Source organism: Theobroma umbraticum, unplaced genomic scaffold (genome assembly GCF_002168275.2).
Source record: "Theobroma umbraticum cultivar Fairchild unplaced genomic scaffold, ASM216827v3 scaffold_12.1, whole genome shotgun sequence".
Classification (NCBI taxonomy): Eukaryota; Viridiplantae; Streptophyta; class Magnoliopsida; order Malvales; family Malvaceae; genus Theobroma; species Theobroma umbraticum.
In genome coordinates this window covers 599,500-624,925 of record NW_018397269.1, presented here as the reverse complement: position 1 = coordinate 624,925, position 25,426 = coordinate 599,500, and the positions used below count along the sequence as shown (strand labels likewise).

Sequence of the window (25,426 nt, the reverse complement as noted above, 5' to 3'; positions counted from 1 at the left end):
TTAGTACATGATCTTAAACAACTCAATTTTAATTTAAGGATTGTTATTCCTTTTAAAATTATAAAATTCAAAGTGATTAAGGTTTAAGATTTAAATCTTGCAAACTAAATTGCACCCACGAAACCGCCACTTATTCCGGCCATTAATCAATATGAAAACAATTAAATAAACCCAGCGGCCCAATAAATTCTAGGAAATGTCACTTCGGATTTGATGCTATAAAACCTGGATTTAATTATATGTAGTTGTGAATCTTACTTTATGTAAACTTCATAGCAGCACTTCCATCATAATACTGTATATTAATTTATTTAACAAAGCATTTAGGATCTTTCTTATTGCACTCTTGGCTCTTTGTAATCCAAAAGGAGCCCTCGCCCCCACCCACTCCCACTACTGCCAAACCCCACCATTAGTTTTCTTTCCTCATCACAATTAATCCTAATCTGCTTAGATTAACCCTCCATCTTAATTATTTTAAATCACAATTAAAAAAAATGTGGTAGCCAACAATTTTACCATGAAAACCATCCCCGGTTTAGCATATTGGCTATGCCGACAATGATGGTTTAGGTTTATTTTTGCTGATATGGATCAAGCAACTTTTTACACTAAGCTTTGTGTATGATTGATGTCAGTTTTGTGGTTGACACTTTGTAGAAAAGGCAAGTTAGATAATGATTGAAATAGTGAATTGAAATAAAAAAGAAAATAGAATAAAATTCAAATCAACGAATTCGACATTTATGATCTCATGTTCAAGTTCCTCTATGCGTGGATTTAGTCTAAATTTATACTGGTTTTGTTTGATTTGTTTATCAATTTCTTTTTTAAATATATTATTTGATATATAATGAAAGTGTTTTGATTGTCAATATAAAATTTTCATTTTAGAATTTAATTTATTATTTCTTTCAAATTAAAATGCAAAACTTTCAATTTTAATTATCCATATTAAATAAAATTGATAGAAAAAGTTATTATTGTGCTAATCAACCATTAATTATAGGTGTTTATATATTTGAATAAAAATAAAATATAAAGACTTGATTTGAATATAATAAAAGAATAAAAATTATTTAAAATTTTTAAATAATTCAAAAACTTTTGTATATGTTATACCTATATTAATCAATCATTCTAAATGATATTGTACGCATTTGACTACAGCAAAGTTCCAGCCTGTTGTCATTATTGTGGGAATAGCTAGATATATCCCTATCGTTAGTCTAAACAAGATGACTTTAAATGCTGCTTCTTTTTGGTACTAGAATTAGAAATCTTGTATTTAAATCGCGAAGACAACAGGAATAAGATAGCTAATACCATTATGAGAATCACAACATAAAGTTTTCATAAGATGCAAGGAAATCAGAGAAATTAAATTACCTCGTCCTTTTACATTTTAAGTATTTTTAAATTTCTTTAACAAGCAAATATCTAGCCAAGTAGGAGGAGATCATTTACCTTTTTTTCTTTAATAATAATGAAACTAATAGGGAGCTTAAAGCACAGTCTTATTAGCCATGTTAATGCATGAGAAACATTAATTCAAAATCTCTCCATATATATATATGATGTTGGTGGCAAAATGCATGGTCCTTTTCACTCTAACAATACCAAAAGCAAATGCCTCACATTGAATAGCAGTAATACTTAGGTGAGTGTTTCATTATGGTACCAAAGTTGATACCTTAGCTAACTGCAAACCAGTTAATTAAGCATGCTTTGTGATGAAGGGAGACCTTGTTCATCAACATGAAACTCACCAGCTACGTACCAAATTAAGGATACATATGGAATTATTTTGCTTTGAAAACACCCCATTCATTTGGTTTTTTAGTATTCATTATTTTCACTTTTTTTTTTCTGCTGGGCTTTTGGATAGAAATTAAGTAATATTGGGGTTTATGGTTTACAAGATTTTTAACTTGTTTGTATTAAAAAAAAATTTATGTTTTTGGCAACAGAAGTTTTAGGAAAGGGACTTAACTTTCGTTCCATATATATATAGCTAGACTAATCATTAATCTTAAAAGATTATGGAATAAGAAAGGGTCATGTCTGTTTATATAGCGATAATAAAAATTTTGAATTGTTTGATGAATTGCAATGAGGAAAATCACTTGGATTCCAAACAATTAATTATATCCCAACAAAGCTATTATTGTGTAATTATAAAAGGGTGATTTCTTGTTAAGGAGGGGATAGTATTTGGCATCTTGTTATGCTGCAAGCACATGGAAAATTGTCCCATTTTCAACAGGGAAGGAAGAGGCTGCTTAGCAGATTCATTCCCCGAGTCATGCTCGGAAGGGGAAGATTAAGGGAATACGTGTGCCAAAAGGACACGTTTAATGGGACCCCTATTAATAGATAAACGAAAAGCCTTTCATTGGACACACATTCGCATTCATTCGCTCTTTTTTCTTTGTTGGTTGCTTCATTCTTGTAACATGAATTTCCACCCTAGCAAATTTACCCATCTATCCCTTTTTGCAATATGTATATCATGAGTTGATTACACTGCCTTACATCTTAATTAAGATTAACAGTGTTATAGTTATATGCAGGCTTTGAAGCTGAAAGTGATGTCTAATTGATTTGCAACTGCAAAACTTATCTATATATATAAAAAAAATTAATGGTATGTGGATTCTTGAATCAATTGTGGTTGGCACTCCATAATTTAGAAGACTCTTTTGAAATCCTCAATTTGGATAGTCCTAATTAAGTTGGCTTAACCTACATTGCAAGAGCTATATAAATAAATTATCTACGGAATCATTAGAATATGTAATTTCAGGCAATGAAAGAGGGCATTTTGGCTGCCCAACTGACCAAGAAGCTTCTCAAATAATCAATACCCTAGTATCAGTAGAGCCCAAGAAAGAATCTCTTTTAAAAATTGGGGGCAATTTGGTACCTTACCAAAAGCAGCCTCAGTTTCCTTGTCCTAATCCAGGCACTGTGGACCTCAATTGGTTGGTACTATAAATTCAAAGCCCCCATTACACTGCACCATCAAAACCAGTTAGAAAAACAAGTAGTAAGAGATAAAGTTTTGCACATCAAAAGAGATGAGGCCTGCAAGCAACTCCACTGCATCTGCAACTGGAGCCGGTTTCGGGCACTGGAACTCTCCCGTTCCTTACCTCTTTGGTGGCCTAGCACTCATGCTAGGACTCATTGCTTTTGCACTAGTCATTCTAGCTTGTTCGTACAAAAACTCTCCATCCAATTCCGCTCATGATGAAGCTGAAGAAAAGCCTGCCAAGCAAGTGAGCATGCAACTAGAAATGGAGCCTAAGATTGTTGTCATCATGGCTGGTGATGAAAATCCTACTTACCTGGCGAAGCCGGCCTCTTCCACTCGCCTTAGTGAACAAGTTTGAGAGAGTTACATGAAGCTTAAAGGGAAAAACTTAAAGAATATCTTTTATCTTTCAACCTTAATTCCTTCATCATGGTTTTTTCCATATAATTCTTTTTGTTGTGTTTGTTTTCTTTTTTCTAGTTCAGGTGTAGTTGCAGTTTTGCGGGAATATGTATATGTTGATGAGCATATGAAAAATGTTAAGCTCACCTTTTTTGTGGGTGTTTTACAAATAATCTTCATTTGTTTCCTTTCCTTTCTTGTTATTCTTTTTTTTTTTTTCTCATTTTGTTTTTCTTTTCTGGTTGAGGGTTCAAGTAAGGATATATACATTGGAAATTCGGAATTGATCCATTATGCAAAGGGGAAAAACAAAAACAGAACAAAGTAAATAAAAATGAAGAAAAAATATTGTTCTGTTTTAAGTTTATAGCATCCTTAATTTTGTGGATTATTTGAGCTAAACTCACATAAATATCATCGCATTGCTTGCAAAACTTGGCAGACATGAAAGCTGAAAAAGAAGAAGAGGAGGAAAGAGTGGTACTAATTGGAAATGGACCCCAAAGTTCATTGATTATAATTAAAGAGCATAAAAAAAAAAAAAACCATAGCTCTTGAAGATGGATCCAAAGTGTCAAAAATGTGTTCTGGCAAATTTGAAGAAAAGAATGGGAGAGGGAAAAGAGAGCAACAACCAATACAATCAATGGCGTCTTTTGTTGGGGAAAGGAGACAGAGACTTTATTTTGTTATAGGTTGGGCCACTAGCTTTGCTACTAGCTTTGCTGTCCAATAAGCTTAATATATGCACGATTCCGTTGAGTCGAGTCATTAATAGGTTTTTTTCGGGTATCAATTTTCAGTACTTTAGAATTCCATAATTGTTTTATGCTCTATAAGCTTCGCAGAACTAGTTGAATTAACCGTTGATGTGAAATGCCCAAAAGGCTTTTACTTACTGTCTAATGGCCTGTAATTGTGCACAGCTTATGTAATATTTTTTATTTTTTAAAGCAAATTTATTAACCTCATCACTATAATATCATTTCAAGTCTCTTATTTGAATTGTAAAAGACTCTCACGACATAAGTTAATTCGGTTTGAGCAAAAGAAGCCTATACATTGTCAGAGGCACCTGCCATTAAAATAGATAATGGCCTGAGCACAGAAAAGTCCTAAAACAAACTCAACAGGAGCGAAGCAACCCATGGACGATGAACATATCTATACATCAAAAGCCACTCTAATCGATGTTAGACAAATACAAAAATTTCGGTGATCGAAGAGATGATTTACCCTAAATAAAACTAATAAAATAACTCATGGAACATTGTCATATTTTATAATCTCCTCCCATTATGAGACACTGATTTCTCTAAGAGAATTGACCTTTTATGTATATATGGACTGAATTTTAATAAAATTGACTAAAGAAGTTCCATTGTCATTAACAGTCTAATGGAATTATGCCGTATATATTTAGCTCTTGTACTTCAAAAAAAAAAATTTAATGTGACATTTATGCTAAAAATGTGATATTTCAATTTTTATTTCAAATTTATCTCATTATTATAACCCTCTTTAACTAAAGTTAATGACCCGATTGTCAATCAACCAAATTGGGAAATGTGACAAAATATATGCTATGTTACCCATTAAACCTTTTCCATTTGTACATGTGACGCCTACATGGCTACCACATGTCAAAATAATTGGAGCATCCCTTTGGAGGGAATTGGCATAATACTCAAATAAGTTTTTTATTTAAGAAAATTGAAACAAATTCTTGGAGTCAATCAAGTACCTGTACTTTTATTTTCAGATCAAATAAATCTTTATAATCAATTATTGACTAATTATCGTTAGTTAATATAATAATTATTATTTTATATCCATGTGGTACTGACATGACATTGATATAGAAGATAAACAAATCACATAATCATGTTATCATATCAAATTAATATATCATTTTATAATCAATTATGATATATCAGTATATTATATTATCATCAATTGTGATATTTTAGTATGTTACGTCAATTTCACATAATATAAAATAACAAATAATATTTTGACTAAATCAATCATTAATTAATTATAAATGCTTATTTGACTTAAAATAAAAATATAAAAATTTATTTGACTGAAAATAAAAATATAAAGACTTATTTAACAAAAAAAATATAAAAATTTAATTGAACGTAATAAAATATAATAATTTTTTTAATTTTTTTAAATATTTTTTTTAAATCAAGGGATATATATATCAACCGTAAGAAGAGGGGAGCAGTGGTTAACAAAAACCAATACCACTGACCTCCACAATTTACGTTATCATGATATGCACAAGACTGCAAGAGGTCAATGATTTTTTTAGATATTATGCCGAGTGAATTTTTGTGACACATGATAGCCATGTGGGGCCATACATGTGCCACATGTACAAATGAAAAGAATATTTTAACATGGTGTTTAATGGGTCATGTGTCAAACTTTGATTGATTGATAGACATGTCATCAACTTCTATTAACAATGTTAAAGGGTCGAGGATAGGTGGATACATGAAAAGAAAGTTGAACTATCATATTAAACATTTTCTTAATACAAGTACCATATTAGAATTTTTTTTTTTCAAATATAAGAGCTAAATAGGACATTATTGCTAGTCCAAATTGTAATAGTACAATTTGTTCTAGAAAGTGGTCTTATCAATTTCTCTAAATTTGGTCACAATTGTCAATGAGTGAAGCTTATCTCATGATAGATGGCAATTTAAAATAGACGTCCTTAGTGGAAAAAATACCCAAAGCACAAAATGAATTGATTTACCTTTTTAATTAGACTCCTTATCCATTAAATTATTGGCTATAAAAAATTACTTTGTGACTCATTAGCTACCATGGTTGATTAGAAGGAAGAAAAAAAAGGTTCAAAGTTAGTAATGGATTAGGTTGAAAGACGTGGTGGCTCGAAAATGTACTTGGGTGCTGTTACTATTGGAAGACTTCGAAAAGAAAAAAGTTAGAAGGGTTAGTGTAGAATTGGGCAGGACTAGAGCAAGTGAAAAGAAAGGTTGTTTTCTTAAAATATGGCAAATCAATGTTAGGCAAAGTGCATTTCCAAATCAGCTTTTTCTTTAGTGGGAAACATTCGAAATGATAGTTTCCACCAGAAACTGCTTAGTTATTTCCACATTTTTGTTGAGTTTCCCCATTGGAGTTGATTGGAATTGACCCAATTCTTCAATTGAAATGCATAGTTTTGGCCATGATATTGGTAGCCTCCGCCGTCAATTAAAATGCAAAATTGTTGGCAATGGACGGCCTCAACAAGGGAATCACATGGCTGTGCATTAATAGCATTGGGGGCGGGGGGGGTGGGGTTGGAATTGTTAGTGGAGTAACAGAAAGTTAGAAACTAATGAAAAGATGTTTAGGTGAATCAAATCATATCTAACATGTCCCCCTTGAAGCCGTCAAGTATAATGAATAGTAAAATAATAATATTCGAGTTTTGACAAATCCTTCAAAAATCATCTTATTATTCTTAATTTCTCATCGAAGTTCTTGATTTGATTAATTAGTTAATTTAATTACAAGTTTGGAATAACAAATGTTCTTGTGCTAATTACTGGGGCCTTTAGTGTCCAAGCAACCTAGAGATTAGAGAATCTTGCCTATCTGCTTAATTTGCCTTGTCCTATTAATCCACTTTTTTATAATGGGTTTATATTTTTAATTTTACCAATTAATTATTAAGTGGAAAAGAATGTAAGAAAACCTTATGTATCTAATACTAAACACTCTTAATTTTTTAGATTAAAGAAAATTATGGAGGGTCATTCGATCTGAAGCTTATAGCCGGAGATAGGATCTCTTCCCTCTCCTAAACTTGCAAGATAAATTTTCAATTTTTAATTCTTGTAATGTGGTCTTAAAGAATGAAAAATTTTCTAATTGTTACACTTCCTTACAAGAAAAAAAATTAAGATTCATGAATGAACAAGTGGGAGCTGTACTCTTTATAGGACTTCGTATACCTTTTTGCCTACTAATTTAAGAAAATTAAGAATGCAAATAGATGATGTAGCTTTAAATACGGCCTCCTTTTTAGTAATGCCTTTCCCTTATTAATTTCTAGGAGGAGACAGTGAAAAATATCTAATCAGAATCCCTGGACATCCTAGCCAATACCTAAAACAGGGCTTGAGTGGGTGTAATTTTGTTTTAGTCAATTGCTAGAAAATGGGCTAAGAATCAAAATGATGTCACCTTATTTCATTATAGTTTAAAGATCCAATTGGCGACTTGATTCTTGGTTAAGTTGCTTGAATCTGAAAGGTGCCTTCAAAGAATTGGTGGCTTCTCAATAATACTTAAGTCCAAATTCTGTTAAATTTAAGGCACACAAGTGAGGGAATATCAACCCTTATCTTTCGAATGAGTTGCATAATGGCTGCTAAAGAGTATAAAATTCATTCTTAATATGCATTGGGGTTTTGAATTAATTCTATCTAGCTTAATCTACTAAATGAGCATTAGGAAAAGAAAAAGCGTCAATCCACTAAATTATCTAGAAGCGGCCTTTGCATAAACATTGAATTAATATCAAATTATCAATGTTCTTTTAGAATTTTCGAGCTAGCTTGTCCTTTCGTCTAATAGATACATTAGAGTCCTTGATTCCAATCGACCCATAAAGTAATCCCAAGACTGCTTCAGCATGATTTCTCGATACACTCTCATAATCCGTCAGTCTTGATTTGTCTTTAGTCGAACCCTTCATAATCAATTTGAGAATGTATGTTTGTATAAATTAATAAAAAGAGCATATTTTATATAATTAATTGAGATAGGGTTTATATTGTTAAAATATCTTTGTATGCATTGGAGGTTTCATATTCTAATTTTAAGATACATGGCATGTGATTAAATTTAAATGATTTATTAATTTTTTCTATTTTAAAATGAATATTTATTTTTAAATGGTATAAAATTTTAAAAGTAAGGCATTTTGCTTTTTATTTATAATTATTTTCTTTAAAAATTATAAAAATTAGAGAGATAATCCACCTAAAATATTTATTTCAAAAAATGTAACATTAAAAAAGTATTTTTCATTTTGAAATAATAAATATTATTTCAAAACATTTTAAAACAATAAGATGAATATTTAATTTGAAACAAAAAAAAAAGTATATGATATATAGAGAAGAATATTGAGACAATTGAGTGAGTAATTATGAACTTTTAATTTCACTTTTAGCTAGAAATATGACTTCAACTTGAGTAAACAAAACGGTCAGCGTCTTGATAAGGTCTTTTTTACAAACTCTGTTCAAAGGTAGTGATTTCTTCACTGGACATGATTGATGTAAAAACAGTCCATGAAGAATAAATTCAGTAGAAAACAGTCCAGCGGCACACAGAATTATGGGAAGGTGAAAATTAACGCCTTTTAAGCTTTGAACTGTTTGGCACATGAAGAACCAGTTGGCAGAAATCTAAGGTAAAGAGGTTTTTCAACTTCAACTTGTTTTAGTGGGAGACAATCTAGATTTTGTTCAAATTAGCTTAATCTATATAGTGAACAGTGAAATCGCAGATATTCTTTAGTCTTTTCTCAGCAGAAAAAATTCATGGAAAATTCAGAGAAAGAAAGAGAATAACAGGAAACAAATAAAAGGTTTTACTAGTGGTTTTGGGGCCCTTATGTTCCCTTGTTTTCCAATATATTGGACCCATGGCCATATCTATGGAAAGCATGAACAACATGGGATCCAGAGTCACAGCTTAGCCGTGGTGGGCGGAGATTCATATGTGTGAATGTCCATACAGCAGCATATAGATGACCATGAATTTTTAATGTATATGCAAGAAATCAAGACATATTACGTAAGGCTTTCTTAGTCAATTTGTAAGTCTAACAAAGTAGAATGAAAATTAAAATTGACATGTCTATGCACAGAAACTTATCTAATAATTAATATCAGAGAATTGTTATGATTAAGCTACAAACGTATATACAATGATATATTTTGATTTGTTGAATTTTAAATAAGCATTTAATTTATAAGATATATTAGTAATAGGAAAAATGATCTTTAATATATTTAAGCCTTCAAAATATTTTTAATTTAACGATACAAGATTTTTTTATCATCACTGTAATATATTTAAATCTCTAAACAGAGCTCTCATTTTTCTCTTTTTTGTATGCTTTATTCTTTATATTCTCTTCGACTCTTACTCTACATTGACTATACCATCAAAGAGATTGACCTCTTGCAGATATTTGACTAAAAACTGATGTTGATCTTGAACCAAAATTTTGGCAGCAACAACAGCTGATGATGTGATAGGAATTACCTATGGCATATAAATCTCTGACTTGTATAGCACTATATTATGTGATTTTAAAAGAGATGATTTGAGAGGATTGAGTTCCATTTTGTGATTTTAATCCAGGTCGCCGCGTAGAGTGCTATTAATTATTTTAAACTAAAATGCCTAAGTGGAAACAAGGAAGGACGGTCTAAGAAGCTCCATTAGTGTTGTCACCACTTCACAATTGACCAAAATATACGCAAACTCATAACTTTTTGTATCACACCATTATCTTTTCCAGCACATCCTCTCCTCTCTGCCATACCAAACCCGTCAATTGGGAGAGGAATATGATGGGAAAAAAATGGCATTAATTCAACTTATTTGATTTGGGTTGGTGGTTGGATGTGACGACTGGGAGACGTAAACAGAAAATTTTTCAAGATCAATCATAGCGTTGAAATAATGAATATTTTAATGACAAAGCAAATGATATGTTCATTTTTCTTCTACTCGCTTATGGTCGGTGATGAATGAACAATACCATGATTTCGTCACTAGGAAATGTTGGGAGGGTATAAACTAAAAGGGTTCAATTGGCATGGCTTTTATATATACTAGAATTTGACTTGATAAATTTTGTTAATTGCAGTTTATTACTCATACAGGTCACTAGTGATGTGGTTGGTCCAAAGTCAAATTTTATAACAATTCTCTTTTGATGGCTCAATGTGAAAAACTTGATCATTTTTTTTTTTGATTTGTAGTATAGAGAGAGAGAGAGAGAGAGCACCAAGGAAGTAAATTAAAGCATATGTAAAATATGCAAAATTGGGATTTTTAAAAGGGAACTTTATCACTTCAATTTAATTAATGGAAGACGGATTCCATAGATTAAAAATAACAGTGAAGAAATTGGCAATTCCCATGGTTTCATGGAACATTTACAGAAGGCTATTGTATGTCCTTTTGTTAAAATCATTTGCTTGATTTTCTAGGTGGGATTTTATTTATTTTGAAAACAACTCAACAATGTTTGAGGATATGCCAAATATCATGAAAATCATTATATAGTTGATGACAATGACTACTTGTTATGAATTTGATTTCAACCTCTATGCCTTTATCTTAACAACTTTAAAAGTCCAGAAAGTTATGCAAGACCCTTCCAGATCGTTTTGTTGAACAAGCAACCATATATAGCCACACAATTACAATATCTTAATACAAGCCACTAGATTGAATTTTGAGTACTCGTTGAAATGAGCCTGAATAGCTCACAAGTAACTTGATCCGTTTACAATAGTCGTGCTTCTCCTTCTCTTAAATATGGAAAAAAAAAACTAATATAAAGCTTAAATAGGGTGCTTTGCTGCTAGGGGAGGCTTGGAGCTTTGTTTGAGGCATATATAGCTATCCAACGCACCTCATCAGCCCATAAAATCATATGAAAATGTTGCATTCGAAATTGTAAATTCTTCTTTATTAAGCTAATTAACCAAAGCATGAAAAAACTGGCATTCACTAATCATATGAAAATGGTACATTGAAGGAAATGCATTTATTTGCTTCACAAACCTTTTTTATTCTTATTTTAATTTTTTGTATGGATGTGAAAAAGAATTTTTGAAGCCAGTGGGATAAGATCTAGCCACTATGTAGTCAGGAACATGCAAATTACGCTTGGATAACTTCATTTTCTTGTTTTTGTTGACGATTTGACAATATGACAAAGATAACTAATGGAAAATGTGTTCACTGTTGATCTGGATTGCTGGCTGGATGGTACGGCTCGGAGACATACGGAGGACTGTTTCCATAATCATAGAGTTGAATGAGTTGTGAAAATCGTTGAAAACATAAGAAAGCAAACTATTCATATTCTATTTGGAAAAGAAAATTATTGGTGGGAGGTTGATAAAGCTTTTGGTATGTGCAAAAAGGAGCCACCTAAAACATGTGGTTTTAAGGGGCAAAAGGAAAAGAGAGACCCCAAAAAAAACACGTGGTTTTGAGAATATGGCACGTTGGAATTAGAGTCAGAAATTAGTATTTGATTTTGTTTTCTTTATTAGCGGAAGACATTGCTTTGCAAAGTTGTGATATCCAAATTGACTTGTCCCTTCCGCAATGATATCTCTCTGTATCTCTCGAACATGAATGCTAAGTATAGTAGTTTCGATTCCAATACTGTTATTATGGTGCCCTTGATTTTTTTTTTCTTTGGTTTTGCACAAATAATAGAAGAAGAAAAATTAGAAGAATGAAGTGAAAAATTTGACACAATTTCTTTTATCTTTTTATTTTTTTAATGATTTTGGGTGGAAATGGATTCATACTTGACATTTTGAGGTGCAGATGCATACACCTTTTATTCAGTCAAATATTCACATGCTTCTCTTCTTTTTTTTTTTTTATAATATATGTTAAAAAAATGGATAAAAAGACTATTATTTATTGTTTGTAGCCAAAAAAACAAAGGTTCTTATAATTATCCATTTGTTCACATTTTCTTCCACTGATCGATTTGATGTTAACAACTTTCACTTTTGAATGAGCAAGTACATAATGTTGTGGTGTCAACTGAGTATGACTACGAATCACCATCCTCCAAGTTAGCACCATATAATTTGTCAATGAGTTAATGCCCTTGAAAAGAATACATAATATACTCTACAATAATGTTATTGACATCAATATAAGCTTGATATGATAAAATTTAGCTAGGGTGTGTTGACAAAATAAACACTACATAAAATTATTGTCAATGGAGGCTGATTTTGATTCCAAGTTCTAAATCGGTGTTTATATTATTTTTGGAGTCCTAACTTTACAAGTCATATTTGGTGGTTTTCCCGTCTCCTTTTAGAGCTTTCAACAAAATTTTGATTGAATTAATTGTCTTAGACAAGCAAGAAACAAGCGTTTCCACACAATCACAAATGCCATTAACATCTAGCTACTTTGATTTGAAGCAAAACAAGTCATCAGATTTTGTGAATAAAAACTAAGGAAAAAGCTAAGAAATCAGATTGCTAACAATTTCACCAAAATTCCAGTAATATGAGGATTTTTAAGAGGTCATATTTGTGCTTCTGAATTTACTAGAAGCTAGCAGAACCACCCTTCAAGCCAACATTAGCAAAATGTTTTGCTACCTTTCTCTAAGCTAGAAAAGACTCAGGGCACTGGTACTAACATGGAAATAGGACATCTTTCTTTCTTCAGCTAATACTCAATTTTCTGAATACTTTGTATGTGATTAAAATTCCTTTGAGAGATCAACAAATTATGTCATCTGGTATCAGACACTAGGTTTAGTTTCAAGCGCATTGAAGTACAAACAAGCATGGCTAGCAACTATACCGGCGTGAATCCTTTGCTGCCCACAATTCCACTCTTTTAAGGCAATGGCTACGAAATATGGAGCACAAAAATGAATACCATATTCAAGTCCCAAGACGTGTGGTACTTGGTGGAAAATGGTTACATAGAAGTTGGACTTTCCATTAAAGCTTTGCGAGCGACGTACAAGAAGGATGCGAAAGCCTTGTTTTTTTTTTTTTATCCAACAAGCAATAGGTGAGCAATCTTCCTACTTATTTCAGTATCCACAAAGTCAAAGGTGATGACTGTCAAACTCATGGATCAGTTTTCTTTGATCCTTAAATGCTCTGTTTTTCTTGGTATATAAGTTGCAGTGCTTGTCAATAAAAAAAGAGTGTTACATAGTCAAACGTACTTGATTGTTGATAGCTCAATCCAAAATATATTAATAAACTTAATTCACAATCAAACTTTTGATTAATTAATTTATACATAATCTCTTATTTAAAAGATATGATTCGAATCTTTTTATTTATTTAAAAAAAACTTAATTTTAAATTTTTTATATGATAATTCAACAATTCTATTTATAACATTTTTTTACATATATATTTGAATGGATTAATTATTTTAATTTTTTTCATTTATTAAAATGTACTATTTTAAGAAAAAATAAATAAATTTCTATCTTTCACTGGTAAATTAACTACCACTACATTATTATCTGAACTTAAAACTTTCTTTTTATAGAAGGATGCGGCCATTTGTTAGCTACCTAGCTTAAAGTTGACATTAATTATATCTTGAATGTCATAATTGGCCAAAGCTAATCTGTAATTAAATCAAAATGACTGAAATACATCATGATCCCTCTAGATGCCCAAATAGAGCAATTTTCATGGGCACCAAGTTAAGAATTTTACTTTCATTTAGATGTCCATAGAATCAGTTTGACTAAATTAATTACTTAAAGGTCTTTGAGGATTGAGCATAATTACACTCAAGGACATTGGTTTAGAAAACCTATAATACCCCACCTCAAAAATAAGGCTTCAAGTTTGTCAATGTAATCCAAGCCTTAGGATTCCGTCACGTCATGTTTGGCATAAGAAGAATGTTGAATGCATTCTTGGAAATACAAATAGGTAATAAGATTCCCATGTATGGTACGGTTATATAATCCATGATCAATTTATTATTTATTTTATTAATCATGTAAATGTGTCAATTTGACATGTTTATGATCCGGTTATGACAAGTTTAAATCCTTATATAGATACTTTCTTTTATTACGGTTGATGATAATGGTGTTGGATTCTATTTTGTTTAATGAATATTATTATTTTATTATAATTGTATTTATGATTATTAATTTTAAATATAAATAATGGATGCATTTTAATTTAACTATGTTAATCGTTCAAATGAGTTATAAATCGTGTTGTGTCATATAAAATTTAACTCGATCCATTAAATAAACATGTTAAGCATGATGTGTCGTGTTGCACATTTAATGAATGTATCTATATTCATATTTAGGATCCTTACATATTTAGTTAATTGTATAATGTTCGTGTTTATCCGTATAATTATTAATATTTTATATTTATATGATACAATTATAACGTGCGAACACGAATTGTCAAGTCTTGCTGTGTTGTTTTAGTACACAACATTTGTATAATTTTTTTGTAAATTTTTTTTAAAAATTAAAATACTAATGAAATTAAATATATTTAAAAATTTAAATTTTGTTGACTTTGAAGTAAAATCAATGAGCTTTTTTTTAAAAAAAATTACATTAATGAAATTTAAAAATTAACTAATAAATGTATTTACCAATCAGAAATTTTAAAAAGCTATTTATAGTATTTGTATTAATGTAAATAAACAATCACTATTTTTGGTTCACATTTTAACTGTCAGGGTAATAAATATATTTATTAAAGTGTAGTATAGTTAAAATATTTATTAATATATATTACATTCCATAATATTGGAATATATGTAATTTCATTTAATTGGGTAAATATAAATTTATTCGATGGAACTTAAGAAGTTTTGAAATTTTTGCAAAGGTTAAAAATGCTTTTATAACTATTATTGTTTTATTTCTAATAAAACTTTATAATAGAATTAGATATACTTAAATTGATTTCCGATAAAGGTATGATCTAACCAATTATATTTTTTTATTCCTTAACTTATCAATCATAATTTATTAGATAAAATGATCATCTATATTCTATAGTAACATGCAGTTTAATTACTTCACTAATTATATGAGAAGACTGTTTATTAATAAAAGAAATTATGCAAATAAAGTAGTGCACAAAATCGATTGTTAAATAAGCACTGATCGCCAAAAAACAAAGAAGAAGAAAGCGCTTGAGATTGTTCATATATCTTTGAACAAAAGGGTACAATTTGGAAAGAACTAAATCCCAATCATCAAAACCAAAAGTTGTTAAGATTGCATATGTATACATAACGCCCAAATTAAGTAGAGGGCAATTTCATAGAACAAAAAATCATTAAAGATGCTTGACGATTGGCATTTTATGCAGGCTCCAAGAATCTTCCTTTTGGCTCCAGTGACCTAAACTGTTACATTTCAAATCACTATTTCACTTCCTTTCCCACTATAAATTCATCTTCCACCAACTTCTTATTTCATTGCACCTCCCAAACAGAAAAGTGTCTGAGAAATTAAGAGAGGAAGAAAGGAAAACATGAGAGAAACGGGGCTGGCAAATACAACATCAAGCATCAAGCAAAGCACTAGTTCTCCCCTGCCTTACCTCTTCGGTAGCTTGGCTTTGGTGTTAATTTTGATAGCTTTGGCATTGGTTATGCTGGCATGCTCATATAGAAAACGCTCCGCAAATTCATCATCTAGTCAAGTTCAGTTAAAGCAAGAAATGGCAATGAACACAGTTCTTGATTCGGAACCAAAAATTGTTGTGATCATGGCCGGAGACGACAAGCCTACCTTCTTGGCAAAGCCAGTCTCTTCTTCAATATGCTGCTGTGAACAAGTTTGAGATGACCAAAAAGCATATCTGCCGAAGAAAAACAATTTTGATCTTTCAAGGAATATTAGAGATGGAAGACTCATGCCTTTTCTTCTTTTTCCTCAGTTTTGATTTGGTTTTTTTTTCTACATTTTTGCCTTAAATAAGCTTGCGGGAATTTGTAAATGCATGAGCATTAACAATGGAGAAGTAATCATAATTTATATTAGTGCATTTTACTAACTTTTTCTGTTCATGGATTATGTTAAATTTATATGGATGAGATGAATTAAACTAATTACTACAACTTAAGATTCCATAGTTTAGTGTATGTGGTGCAGGTTAAATCCTTTTGTATTGAGAAATAATCACCTTTGATGGCTTAATGGTACTGGCATTTAAGCTCGAAATTCAAGTACTATTAAGCTTTTTCTTTTTAAAAACTTCAAGAGCAAAGAGTTGCTTTCAACAATGAAGGAAACACATACAACCTTTTATGATGAAAATTAATGACATGATTTTAATAATAATAATTTATTTTTTGTTAAAAAATGGAACAAAAGGAATAGAAAATGAATGACCGATTGACATCCATTAGCATCCATTCATCAAATTTAAAACATAAGTTGTGGCTGTTGAGACCTCAGCCGCAAGGTCCTAATAGTTTTCTTCTTTCCTAGTCATCCCTGAAATTCCATTGGATAAAAAGGCATCCAAGCATGTGAATGACACCTTTAATCTTTAATACAAAACTTTGACTAAGTACAGTTTTATTTATTTATTTATTTATTGCAGATAAAAAGCTGGTTTCCTTGTTTAGTGGACGCGGCGGCAGGGAAATGCACAAGGGGTAATGATTTTTCAGTTGAAGGGGGACTTTGAGAGGAAAAAATAAAAAACAAAAGACCTTTGCTTTTGGTACTGTGAATAATGGGAGACAATTTGTGATATGATTTTATAATTGTTGAATGGTTGCTGTTTAAGTTCTCTTTTGGTGTGGATATATGCCCTTAGGATATTCTTTGCTTATCCCATTAGTTTTCAATTGTTAATACAGTACAAAGCACAACCTAGGGTCACTAGGGCTTCCAAATTTTTAATGAAAATTGACAATTTGGAGTGCAAGATGTTATTTCAAATAAGGAAAGAAAATAATTAAGATGAATGCAAATCTTAAAGGCTATTAATATTATTTGGTTAACACTTTGAGTTGGACTACAGCTACCTGATCATTCTCATACACCTACTATTATATACTTAGGTACAAACAAACTAATAAAGTTTTTAAACGTGCACGTGGCACAAGATTTTCATGATAAAATTAACATGGAATTAATTAGAAGTATTAATTTCAATGCTTAACCTCAGATACATTTATGTTGATCAGAAAAGTAAATGTAATAAGAAATGGAATTTGTGAAAAGAAAATTATTCAAGAAAAGTGCTATAAGTACTCAAAATTTTTCACTAATTGATACTCTAAAATCTCAGCCATTCATCACATGACGCTTTTACATGTCAAATATAAGCATAATGGACATATGAGATATTGGGGACATCATAACTGTTATTAAAATAAACCATCGTACTTGTTGATTCTTAAGCATAATTTACTTTACAAACGAATAATTCTTTGATTCCATGTGATTAGAAAGGCAAGTAGTTTATCTTTGAAAGAGGCAAGTGAAGGTTCTTTGAAATGATGTATGTGTCGCAAGAAATTAGTTTCTTTATCGATTTATAATTTTGTTTTGAAAAAATATATGTCACAGATGAATCCACTAATTGTATAAGAAACTGTTGAGTTTTGAATTTATTAAAATTTGAAATCTTATTTAATTAGATTTTTAATTTTTATATAAAATTGAGTAGTTGTACACTTTTAAATTTCTTCATTCACATTGAGTTTTAAACTTATTTTACTTTGGATCACATTTGTATTATAAAAGTGATTCTTTAAATTTTAAAATTTATGCAGAGTTTTTGAGTCTTAGAGCAAGAACTATGTTTTTACTATAGGTAGAGCTAGAGTGGATGCTTTTGGGAGTCTTCGAGGAAAAAAAAACCTTGTAACTTTGCCTTTTACTTACTTTAGGTGGAGCTATAATAGGTGTGAGTGAGTGTTCTTGTTAGGTTATTGAGAGAGGGTTTACAAAGGGTCTTTTAGTTGATTTGCGAAACCATTCAAGAGATTTTGTTGTATTTTAATTCTCAATAGTAGAAAAACTATTTCACTTCATGGACATAGGCAAGTTGTTGAATTACGTAAGTTCTTATGTTTTCTATTTTCTTGATTTGTTTGGGATTTTTCTTTGTTGTTTTTGGGTAATTTTTCACAACAGATTAGAATGAAAGCTTCAAGTTCAATAGATCAAGATTCAACAAAAGATGTCAAAACGTTACTTGTTTTACGAATTTCTCAATTGAGAAGTTTGATAGAAAGACTAGTTACACACAATGGTAAAGAAGGATGAATGAGCTCCTTATATAACAAGGTTTGATGTGCCTCTTGCTATGGAAAGAGAAAAGGTAATCAAATGACATGGAGGATGATGAATGGGAAGAGTTGGAGGGAATGCATGTTAGCGCTATTTGGCTTCGCATTGAGGATAATGTGTTTAACCATGTTATTGATACGAAATCTGCTTAAGAGTTGTAAGCAAAGTTAGAGAAGATTTATTTGGCGAAAAATCATTCCAACAAGCTGCAGTTTAAATGAAAGTTGTATCACTTGAAGATGAAGGAGAATGGAGATCTTATGAAACATATGAGCGAGTTTAATGAGATTATTGATCAATTGCACAAGGTTAAGTGAAGGTGGAGAAAGAGAAGAAAGTATTATTGTTCATCACAACACTTCCAAACCCCTTAAAGATATTTGTGAAATCTCTAGTTTACGAGAAGGATAAAATAATATTAGAGAAAACACAAAAAACGTTAATGTTTAGTAAAGCTTGAAAGAAAAATAAGCAAGGGTTAGATATTCAATTGACTTGCATTGATGGCTAAGGTTAGAGGAGTAAGTAAACTCGCAAGGGATCTAAGGGTAGCAAGCTTAAATCCAACAATGTTCAGTGCTTTCAATGCAAAGGGGACAAACATATTTAGATGGATTGTCCTATAAATGGGGATGAGGGTAATGAGAACAAAGATGAGTGTGTTATTGTTACCAATGATGATGATTGCGGTACTGTTCTTATAATCTTTGAAAGTATGGATGTAAATTCTAATGATGGTTGGTATTTGAATTATGCTTTTTTCACTCACATATGTTGGTAAAAGGATTATTTTGATCCCTTTTAAGAAGGGTGGTTCGAAATTTGATTTTAGATGATAGGTTAATCGTCAAGGTCATAGATCTTGGATTTATAAAAATTAAAATGTTTGATGGGGTTCTGAGCTCTTTGACTGATGTTGTCTATGGTTCAAAGATATGTAAGAATTTAGTATCATGAATCCTATTAAACTCTAAAGGGTATGAATTTTTTACCGATGATAAAGTTGACCAAGTCAAACTCTTTTTGTGCATGCCGCAAATATAAAATGTATTTAGGGTCTGTTTGTTTTATAGTAAAATATTTTTTGGAAAACGTTTTTAAGACTTATGTTTGTTTGGCAAATGAAAAATTAATTCTAGATGTAAAACATTTTACAAGTCAATAAGGTTAACCATAGAAAATATCTTACACTCTTGAATGGCATAAGACATTTTCCAGAGAACAATAAAAATACTTTTGTACTAAGTTTATGAGTATAAGTTTGATGAATATTAATATTTAACTTAAAATATAAAAAAATATTAATATTTAACTTTAAAATAATTAATTTAAAATATTAATATTTAAATTATACAACACTATTAAAAGTAGAAAAATATTATATTAATGGAACCATTAAATACAATTAAAGTTTTTATTTATAAATGAAAAAAATCTTACTAATAATTATAATAAAAAATATTTCAATGATCATTATTTGATGAATACACATTTATAATAAGTTTAAATCTTACTAATAATTATAATAAAAAAAATTTCAATGATCATCATTTAATGAATACGTATTTATAAATATAGGTTTTGGATATCTTACACAATTGATGAATATTTATATTTTTATAGTTATGATAAAAAAAGTAATAAGATGAAACATTTTTTTTTTGAAAATTAGAGTATGTTTTCATTACAGATATGTGGTTAAATGCTTTAGGAAATATCATTATTGATTTTGTCCGTTTTCATTTTCATTCTTAATTTTGATCCCAAACTAGTGAAAATCAAATATCAATATTGTTTTGTAATCAACTCCTATTTATTATTTTAACATCTAAATAACTACACTATGATGAAAAATGTTTTTCATAAAATAATCCAAACAATTGACAATTTATCCAAACAAAAAAAAATATTAAATTTTTGTATAAAACATTTTATATAGAAAAAGTTTTATTTTAATAAGTTATTTTTTATTACCAAACGAACCCTTAGCTATTCTTAATTCTACGTTTCTATAAAAAATTCTTGTAAAAGAAATGACCCCACGCGGAACACTGGTAATCATTCTAAAGATATCCCTATCTAAATATATTCCAAACTTCAAATTGCAGATCCTGCTTGCACCTTGCAATCCACTTGCCCGTAAAGGCTCCAAGATTTGATCTTTCAATTTGGGGCTCAAAGTGGATGTGATTAAGTAAAAACATCTCCTCAACCTTAAGGGGCAAAACAGCAAAAGTGAATACAATCCATTGACTGGCCCAAAATGGTCTCTTGCATATTATGAGAGGCTCCTACTTCTACACATTGTAACTTAATTTATGATTTTATGAACTCACATATGCTCAACTTGTTGGATTGGAATATTAGGTTTTGGGCTTTGAGTGAGATCCAATCTAATAATAGTTGAATTGAATGGTATGCTATTTTGTTTTTCTATTAAGGTTTTTTTTTTTGTTTTTAATAGCACTTTTCTAGTAAGGTTTTAAAAATATTGAAATACATGTCAAGAAAGGGATTTGAACTCATGCCCTTTCCGACCAAAATCTGAACTGACACCTTAAACCAACAACCCCATCTTTGGCTTTTCTTCAACATGTTTAACAACGTGAAACAAGGATAAATTGTTTTCCCTTCTTTCTTGAACATATGTAGTTACTTATTTAGACTTTAGAGCATGGAAATTTTTCCTAAACACCTCATTCGAAGGAGAATAGAGAAAAGATGGCAAAAATCCAAAGTTGCAAAAGAGATCAATTGGACAAGCCAAAGGCTCCCATTAGATACTAGAAATAGATAACATAATATCATTAGGTGATAAAATTTATAATTTATTTCCATATTTAGGAGATCTCAACACAGCTAAGACAATGTATTAAGCATCACATCCCAGCTGGAAAGTAAACATTACTTTTAATTAAAATTGTTTCATGGATTATACCATTTATAATCAACCATCTCATATCAAATTTTCAATAAGATAAAATACCTTAACTTTTTTACTTTTATTCATAATTTTATACACATTTATTAGTTTTTAAAATAGACAATCTGCTTCAAAAAAATATTTTTCGTTAAACACATAAGTCCAATCTTTAATCCATCGTTAATACTTTCATTAGTTTAATGATGTAACAATATTAAAAAAATAATTTTAAAAATTAACATACTATATAAATTTTAACTTTTAATTTTTAATTTTTTTCTTTTTTTTAAAAAAAAAACCTCCCCAAGTGCTCCCTGGGGAGCACCAATAGCGCGTTCCCCAAGGAGCACAGACGGGTGCTCCCCAAGTGCTCCCCAAAGAGCACAGATCCAATGTTCCTTGGGCATCACTGATCTTGGTGGGTACTCCCTGAGTTTAGGTCTGGCCACAGGGTGGTTAGTCGTGGTAGTGAACATTACCAATCGATCTAAAAGGAGTAAAAAGAAGAGAAAATTTTAGATATTTTATTTTAAACATTAACATCGTTTGATTATTTGAGATGAAAAGTCTATGTTATAAATTAATAGACTCGTGTATAATTATAATTAAAAATTAAAATTGATAAAGTATTTTAACTTTTCTCAACAACCATTGTTTTCTCCCTGTTTCTTTTCCATTTTCCTAATCCCAAAGCAAAGGTGAAAAGGGTGGCAATTAAGTTTAGAGCTTCTAACTTAAAATTGAGTTTCAGATCCTGAATCCTAACCAAACACCATGTCTTGGACTTCTAGATGGATCAACTTGTATTAATATAAGCTTAAAGTGTGAACCTAATTGCTTTGTGATACTAAGAAATAATGGCAAACAACTGACATAGATTAATTTAAAAGCCAGCTAATCCACATGTAAAACGTGGAGAAAGTTAAAATTCATGCAAATCATTATTGTATAAGAATATAGCCGTGGTCACCTCACAATTGATTTTCACGTGAATCACACCAGTAAGGCCAGTCAAAATACATGCACTAAACTTTCAATATCGAAGTAACATAATTATTTGATATCGCGATAAAGCGGACCAACTAAATTAATCATAAACTTATAGAGTGTGTTTGGTTTGCAGAAAAAAATAGAATGGAATAATCATTCCATAGATATAGAACCTATTATATAATTTGGTTTATAAGAATGGAATAAGATAAGAATTACTATTATAAATTATTGTAATATTTAGTTGACAGGAATAGTTTTAGGAATAGTTAAAGAATAAGTGATAAATGATAAAAATACCATTTATTATAATATTTAATTTTTAAATTAAAATCTTTATAATTAAAACATTCATTTTATTATTTTATTATTTATTTTTAAAATATTAAAATATAAAAAATTTATAATTAAAATTTTAATTTAATTCTTAAGTTTAAAGTATTAACTTTTATAATGTATAATTAAACCTTAAACATTTTTTTAAAATTTATTTTTATTTTTTTATTTTTAATTTATTTTAATTTAGTAAGAGAAGGAGAGAGGTAGTTGAGTAGAGAGAGAAAAAAATTGTAAAAAATGAAATGAATTTTATATAGTATGGAATTCTTTAAATTAATGAAGGACATTTTTGTTCATTAATGTTTTTGCTCTACTTCTTGCCTCTTGGAGGGCTTGGTATTGACTATTCATTCATCTTCCGGGATCAGCATCCTTCCAACTAAATAAAATGTTAAAAAAAAAAATTAAGAATAAAAGAGAATGACTATTCTGCTCTCCCCAACCAAACATGTTGATAGGGAAATCCTAATCATAGGGAGCAAATCCAAGCCAAATCTTGGCATTGGACTGTGAAGATTTGATTGACCTATTTTCTTGTGAACATTTTGTATGTTGGCCTTAGTCAAAAAGCGCTCAATTTGCAGTATAATGAAACATTTGGAAGATGAAGAATATGAAAAAAAAAAAATTAATGGTCCTTTAGACAAATAATTACAGGACAATAAGTCAACAATATCTAAATTATTTAAAATATAAAATTGACTAGATTTTCGTTATGAAAATAGGAAAAGTTAAGTTTACACTTATCTTGTCTAAAATTTAAATTTATCTTTATTTATGAAATCACGAAATGAAAATATGAAGAAGTTATGACGAGAACGTTTTTCTTTTTAATTAATTCATTTAGAAATCTAAATTAATTAAAATTAATGAGGATTTATAAGAATTAATTGTAATTTTACATTTTCTAAATCAAGTGGTAGGCTACCTTATAGACTCTTTTCTATCTATTTATTTAATTTTAGAGTATAAAAAGGAACAAAAAAAGAAATTCTTGAGCCTTTTTAGTTGTCATTGCAACAAAACCTAATCCAGATTGGCTAACAATCCACCAAAAATGAAATATTAACCAACCATGCCATATTTTATTTCAATAGCAACAAGACAGAGGTCTGCTTTCTTAGGAGACAAGCAAACAAAGACAGAACAAAAGCATAAAGATCCTGACATAGAAACTATGCACGTTTGATCCCGGAAAGCTGACTTATGAAGACGAGAAGACAAAGAATAGAAGGCTGACGCAAAAGAAACATGGATGGAAGTGGGGAGGCTGTGGCCTAACATGCTTGAGAACATGGGTTTCATATCTCATCCGGTTTGAGGAATGGGTTCATCTGCACCATTGTGACAGGACAGAGGAGTCTGAGTGTAAAGATATATTCTCTCCTATTTCTGAAATACTGAAATGGTTTTATCTGTACACTACACCAAAAAGTTAATGTTCTGGCCAGGATGATTATGACAGGAGATCGAGTCTAGACAAAGACAGAAGTTTACAGATTACTTCATTTCATTTTTTTTTTTTCCAATTTTCTGCTTATCTTTTACCAAAATTCGAAGTTTTCTTTTCGTTTTTTTTCCCAGTACATGTGATCTTGGACAACATAAGGAGAGATAACCCCTTCTCATCCCATAATCCCAACAGGCCTATCTCAAGAGTGGAACCCGACACCTTGAAGTTGAATTCTCTAGTCGTAAGCGACAAAAATTCAAAGAGGCTATATAGTGTAATCTAGTTTCACCAACCAACATATAAGTACAAGTTAAAGCTTGTGCTTAACAAGAGTTTTATTAGGTTTGAATTCGCTCTTCCTCTCGCAGAATAAAGATCATGGTTCTTTGTTCTTAGTGCATAACTCTTTGTTTCTTCATACTTCACCAAAGACTATATAGCTCTTTCTTGCCTAAGTCATCTCTCCAACTTCATCATTCCTCAATAACATCCTTCCTTTTCATCAATAACCTCTATCTGATTTTCTCTTTTTTGTAGCCGCCTTTATCCTCTATTAATGGACCCCTTCAAACACTTTCTGAGCAAAGAAGGATGCAGTAGCAGTGAATCAGGGTGGACAAGGTACTTAGCTTCGCCTATGCAAGATGATTTTGAAGGCAGTGAAGACAATTATAACAAGTACAGCATCAAAGATGATGATGGTGAGGGAAACAGTGATGATTCAATGGTATCTGATGCCTCTTCTGCCCCAAGTCATCATCAGTATAAACACAAGGATGGTCAAGGTAGTCATAGCAGTGCTCATCTTAATCATGATAAAGGTGATTACGCTAGCAAGCATTCTTCACGCAAGGAGGGAAAGAAAGAAGCGAAAAAGAGTGTCGAGAACAGTGGCAAATCCAAACGGAAACTCGGTGGTCAAGAAAGGTACCGCAAGTAGTCAGGTTGAGAACCTGAAAATATGGTAGAATTGAATTGAGCTTAGAGACAAGCTAATGTATTCTCTTTCCAAGAATATATGATCACACACTTTGTTGCTTCTTTCTTTCAGTACTCAGATGCCATCATGTTATTGTAATTTCTTTATGATTCCAACCACAAATGTTATATCTCTGAATCATATGCAGAAACAAGATCACAAAATTGTTAAAGGTGCAATACAATGTCTGTATA

At 30.5% G+C, this 25,426-nt stretch overlaps 2 protein-coding genes across 2 annotated transcripts; both read left to right on the top strand.

Annotated features, from left to right (window-relative positions):
* Positions 1-3,042: 3,042 nt before the first annotated feature.
* Positions 3,043-3,829, top strand: LOC110425914 (protein GLUTAMINE DUMPER 5-like). Its single transcript, XM_021440996.2, has one exon. The coding sequence runs from the start codon at positions 3,081-3,083 to the stop codon at positions 3,393-3,395; it is 315 nt and encodes a 104-aa protein (XP_021296671.1). The 5' UTR covers positions 3,043-3,080; the 3' UTR covers positions 3,396-3,829.
* A 20,692-nt stretch (positions 3,830-24,521) lies between these two features.
* On the top strand, positions 24,522-25,193 carry LOC110426010 (protein SOB FIVE-LIKE 4-like). Its single transcript, XM_021441096.1, has one exon. It carries the CDS (start codon positions 24,810-24,812, stop codon positions 25,191-25,193), a length of 384 nt encoding a protein of 127 aa, XP_021296771.1. The 5' UTR covers positions 24,522-24,809.
* Positions 25,194-25,426: the final 233 nt, after the last annotated feature.